This window comes from Triticum dicoccoides, chromosome 2B, assembly GCF_002162155.2.
Source record: "Triticum dicoccoides isolate Atlit2015 ecotype Zavitan chromosome 2B, WEW_v2.0, whole genome shotgun sequence".
Classification (NCBI taxonomy): Eukaryota; Viridiplantae; Streptophyta; class Magnoliopsida; order Poales; family Poaceae; genus Triticum; species Triticum dicoccoides.
This window is the reverse complement of record NC_041383.1, coordinates 815,129,567-815,135,129: the sequence shown is the minus strand read 5'-3', so window position 1 is coordinate 815,135,129 and position 5,563 is coordinate 815,129,567. Positions and strand designations below refer to the sequence as shown.

Genomic DNA, 5,563 nt, shown 5'->3' with positions numbered 1-5,563 from the left:
TGTCGCATTGCATGCACTGTATAGGTACGTGGAATTGCATGAGAACGTACATGAAAAAACGAGAGACGGTGGCGGAGGTGTCGGACTTGTTGTGTAACGGAAAGGTCCACGAGTTGTGGAAAAATCATCGAGTATCACAAGATAATATTGAAAGCCAGAAAAACTATAGATGGGCGATGTCCACTAGTCACAATGGATTAATTGAAACGGTGCACTTGTTTTAGAAACTGAATTAGCAAAAGGCAGTCTTGGCTGCTTGCCTAGTTTACATGAAGAGCATACGGTGTTACTAGGCATGTCTTTATTACAACTTGGAAGGAAATCTCGAGCTAGAATGGAAACAGTTTTATTGCTAGCGTGGCCCAACCGGAGGTGCCATAGGCCATTGGTGACGACGGAGGGAGCTTGCTGCACGCCAGAGTTGGTGAAGGAGGTCAAAAAAGTGGAGTTTATTTTACCTTTTACCTTCTAGTTTTTTTCTAAGATAGCATCCTTCTAATCTATATATTTGACACAAATTTCCTTTTATAAAGGAGTAGGTTACAAAATGACATGTTTTACATCCTCGTCGCATTACATCATTTTGTTTTACATGTTTGTAGTGTTAGTTTCGCATCAGTGATGAGCATATTCTGAGCTAATTGATGAGTTGCGCCGGACAAAGTGGCATACTACTTGCAGCCCCTAGGGGCGCGTTTGAGGTGTGGCGTCTGGAAGCCAGTTCAGTGTGGTCAAAGCTCCACACCCGGTCGCTCCCGGGCCAACACCCGAACCACCATCCAATTCCTCGTGCCAAAAGGACGATCCAATCCTGGGTCACTGAACATTTTAGCTTCCTTCCCATCTCCACTCATAGTACTTATTCGTAGTTCACGCTTTCGCGGTTCGTTGAATCGTTGCTAGTAACATAACACATTTTTAACATTTGCTTGGAAACGCAACTTACTAGCAGTAATCTCTACCAAATAAGTAAGTATCATTTGCTATACCTCTATTCGTAGCTTATCTCCTCTTATGTTTGTTTACAGAGGGTGTACCTGCCTTAATTTTAGATCTCTGCATATAACTACTGGTCTGGGTGTACTGTTAGTCGACATGCCACGAGCAGAACCACGGGATCCGGGAGCTTGGTCGGCACAAGTACGCACAAGGACGATCCAGTCCGGTGTCACTGAACATTTTAGCTTCCTTCCCATCTTCACTCATACTCCCTCCGTTTTAAAATAGATGACTCAACTTTGTACTAAAGTTAGTACAAAGTTGAGTCATCTATTTTGGAACGGAGGGAGTAGTACTTATTCGTAGTTCACGCTTTCACGGTTCGTCGAATCGTTGCTCGTAACATAACACATAGTTAACGTTTGCTTGGAAACACAACTTACTAGCAGTAATCTCTACCAAATAAGTATCATTTGCCACACGTCTACATTTCATAGCTTATAACTTGCCTGAATTTTAGATCTCTGCATATGACTACTGGCCTCGGCGTACTGTTGGTCGACATGCCACGAGCAGAACCACGGGATCCGGAAGCTTGGTCGGCACAAGTACATTACGCACATGACATCTGCAATCTGCATCACCACGTACGTGATCAAGCATGTGCACTTGGATCGTGGTGTAGCTTGCCACATACTCGATCTCGTTTTGGATCTCTGCTCCCTCTTAATTGCTCTGACGACTTTGATGTCAAACGTTCGACAGATCGATCACACCTAGTTCCTGTATAAATAAGGGCATCTCGTTGACGCGAGGAAGCCACGCTCACTTGCAGCTATCACCGAAGTAGCACTAGCACACTGTCAGGCACTGAGCTGATCAACGTAGCTAGCTAGGATCAATGGCGTCGAGCAGGACAGCAGCAGTGCTGGTCCTCGTGGCTGCGGTGTTGTGCCCTGCAGCCTTGTCCAAGCCGTCGACGGCGTTCATCTCGATGCCCACTGACCACGTCGGTGGGCGTATTCCTCCCGTCTCCCCCGCCGATGGGCTCGCCTTCAACTTCCACGCTGACTCCTGCCCGCAGCTGCAGGACGTGGTGCGCTCCGCCGTGCAGACCGCGCTCCAGAGCGAGATCGCCCTCACCGCCGGCCTCCTCCGCATCTTCTTCCACGACTGCTTCCCTCATGTTATTTAATCCAGCCAGCTAGCTAGATCTCATTTTGTTTTTTGCGAATAGATCTCATATTAAACTGGTAAAGTGCGATCTAACGGATAAGTCTGGTAAAGATGATAATGGTGTCATAAGATTCATCACAACAAATTCATGTCTTTATTAACATATAAGCGTAAAATGCACTCGTGTATATGACTATATGTCGATTAATGGTCAAAAATAAATATTTGAGACCATGTCAATGTACAGAGAGCATCATTTGTTTCGGTTGTACAGGGCTGTGATGCGTCGCTCCTTCTAACAGGAGACGGCAGCGAGCTGCAGCTGCCACCGAACCTGACGCTCCAGCCGCGGGCGCTGGAGCTCATCGAGTCCATCCGCGCCAAGGTTCACGCGAAAACATATAATAGAACACCTGCACCCAGACCCTCCCTATCTAGCCACGCATTCTACGCATCGCGATTCGTGCAAACACATTTCTCTTTTTTGTTTCTTTCACATAAAACATGTTTTGAAGTTCAAACCTTTGCAGCATGGCAAAGTTTTTTATCTAGAATCTAGAAAATCATAATTTGTATATTTATGTTTGACAAAAAAATCTGAACGATTTATCCTAGATTCTAGATAGAAGGCTTTGCCATGCTGCAAATGTTTGAAGTTTAAGACATGAGAAACAAAAAATAAAAAATTTCATATAGAAAGTTAGTTGTGTTGCACAGATCTTAAAGCAATATTGGACACCCAGAATAGCAGGGCCCGGGTGCAGATATTCTAAAAATCCGCGTCCAAGGTTCACGCCGCATGCGGGCCCGTCGTCTCCTGCGCAGACATCACTGCCCTCGCCACCAGAGACGCCGTCGCCTTCTCTGGGGATCAAGGCTACGATGTGCCGCTCAGCAGGTTCGACAGCCTCGCGCCGGCCCCAAGCTCGGCCGTCTTCGATCTACCCCAGGCCAGCTCCAACGCGGCCACGCTCATCGACGTCTTCCAGACCCGCAACCTCGACAACGTCGACCTAGTCGCGCTCTCGGGCGGCCACACCATCGGGAAGAGCCACTTCAGCTCCTTCTCCAACCGCTTCTCCGAGAACTCCGACTTCGTCCGAAGCCTCGCCTCCAACTGCTCCGGCGACTTCAACCGGCTGCAGGACCTCGACGTCACCACCCCGGACGTGTTCGACATCAACTACTTCACCAACCTGCAACAGGGCAAGGGGGTCTTCACCTCCGACCAGAAGCTCACCGCCGACTGGCGCACCGAATGGGTGGTCAACGGCTTCGCCGGGAACCACTGGTGGTTCTTCGGCCAGTTCGCCGCCTCCATGACCAAGCTTGGGAATCTCCAGGGGCCCCAAGGAAACGTCGGCGAGATCCGTCGCAATAGCTGCTTCGTGCGCAACGGACAGAGCATCATCACCACCACCAGCGACGAGGGGCTCTCCGCCTCGGCTTGAGATCACCGATGTTAGCCAGATTAATATCTTAATAAGAGCTCGCTAGCTAATGTAGCCTCTGTTATTCAGTACGTGATAGATTTACTCGTCTTTTTACGAAAGCATACGTCGTGGTTATGCAACTCAGATCCACCCAAAGAACGTGACAGTAATTTAACCGGAATCGTACTAGGATGCCACAGTCATACATCCAGCTAGCTTTCAGTCACATGCATGCATTTTACTTTATTTTTTTAGATGGAACACTCGTATTTCATTTAGGACACGGTGAGATCGCCGGTTACATCACGGGTTACAATATCAGGGTAGCTATCAACCCACACACACTTGTTGTCCACAGCTGAGTGAAGTCTGAAATAAACCTTGAGGTTGTAGATGCCGACGAAAATGAACCTTCATCTTCAAATCCCTGAAATCGAATACCTTGACCTTTTTGATCCCGGTCTATTCAAACCCTAGATATGTTTGGCACACCGAGAAAAGCACAATCCTGCCCGGGAAATTGCTTCTCTCACTGTAGCACAGGTCAACGCGTCGTTGTCATCTTCTTCCTCGCTCCCATCTCTCTCCTCCTGTCCCCTTTCCTCTCAGATCCATCAATGGCAACATGCTAGATGATCCTTGGGAGGTGGCGGCGAGTTGACGAGCTGCAGCCTGCAGGATATATCAGTGGGAGGAGATGCAGCCAGGGCGAGCTAGCCGTCGGCTTTGTCCATGCCGTGTCTCGAAGGGTCACCGCCATACGCGACGACAAGCTCCTGCCGCAGCTCGCCGAGCTCATCCGCGACGACGAGCTCCTTCACAGCTCGTGGAGATGAGACATCAGGGTCCCTCGCCACTGCCTGGGCTGATTCACGTGGCCACCGCGGTGGGCGCGCGTACGCGGCGACGCTCTGGGCTGGGACTCGGGCTACATGCCTACATCAAGGACCTCATCTCGCTCCAGCACCGGTCTCTCTGCTCTTGACGCGGCACTGGCTTGAGCAGGTCGCCATGGCCGCCTCCCGCTGCAGCTCAGCAGGTGTGGGCGCGCACGGCAAGGGCGACGACGACCACAGCCACCCGAACTTATTCTGTATCCATGACGATGTCGACGAGCACCAACAGAGGTTGAAGTTCCGCCGGAAGACACACGTATAGGGCTGGCTTGATATATTCCTGTGCAATCGGACAAGCACGAACTAGTAACTGAGTCTAGCTTGATTGATTAGATGATCTCTTCTGGATACTCGTAAACGAGATGCAGGAGCTCGTCTGGGATGAGGACGACGGCTGACGCAACCCCGTCCAGTACGCTCATTAGGACCTCGTCCGAAAGCGAGCCCAGGATCAATTGGCGAGTGAAGTTGTGAGGAACAGATCGGGGAAGGAGATGCACATGACACGTGGGCCCATGTTGTAAGTGACTGTATAAATCAATCCCGGACGGGATAGTGCCTTCCTGTTACAACAAACAGGATTTTGCTCATACGGGGTTTGGATTGATTGGGATCAGTAAATATAGGGTATTAACTTCAGGGATCTGAAGGTGAGGGTTCATTTGCGTCAACCCCTACAACCTCAGGGTTTATTTCAAACTTCACTCTCCACAGCTAGCCCTGCACCCAAAGCCGCAAGAACATGTGCTGGCTTGTTACATTCACGATGGACATGAACAACACACGCATGGGTAAATTGAGTTTCAAGTTTGAGCTTGATCAACTTGAAAAGGTTTGCTAGTGGCGCAAACTCATAACTCATAAGCATCAGAAGTAACCGCATAATGGAGCACCAGGCTATCAGTTTCAAACATTGCTCTGCCGACACCCAACTCATCTGCAAAGGTACCTGTAGTATAGAGCTACTGTTTCACTACCGTTTCAGCATGCAGTACATCGGACAGACCATACGTAGAACCAGCCACGGGAAACTTAGGTTCACCATCTTCATTTCTACAGATGAATCCTCAACCACCTCTTCCCGACTCAGCAGAGAAGGCCGCATCCAGAGGCAGAGCT

General features: G+C 49.4%; 1 protein-coding gene across 1 annotated transcript; it reads left to right on the top strand.

Moving 5' to 3' along the window:
* The first annotated feature begins 1,840 nt into the window (after positions 1–1,840).
* Positions 1,841–3,851, top strand: LOC119368971 (cationic peroxidase SPC4-like). Its single transcript, XM_037634063.1, has 3 exons — positions 1,841–2,125; positions 2,390–2,500; positions 2,904–3,851. The coding sequence occupies exons 1-3, from the start codon at positions 1,841–1,843 to the stop codon at positions 3,564–3,566; spliced, it is 1,059 nt and encodes a 352-aa protein (XP_037489960.1). The 3' UTR covers positions 3,567–3,851.
* Positions 3,852–5,563: the final 1,712 nt, after the last annotated feature.

Bases quoted from the DNA above. Each gene is read 5' to 3' on its own strand.
- LOC119368971 (XM_037634063.1), top strand. From the start codon at position 1,841: ATGGCGTCGAGCAGGACAGCAGCAGTGCTGGTCCTCGTGGCTGCGGTG. The intron at 2,126-2,389 runs GTTATTTAATCC...TCGGTTGTACAG, and splicing joins TCCACGACTGCTTCCCTCAT to GGCTGTGATGCGTCGCTCCT. The intron at 2,501-2,903 runs GTTCACGCGAAA...TCCGCGTCCAAG, and splicing joins TCGAGTCCATCCGCGCCAAG to GTTCACGCCGCATGCGGGCC.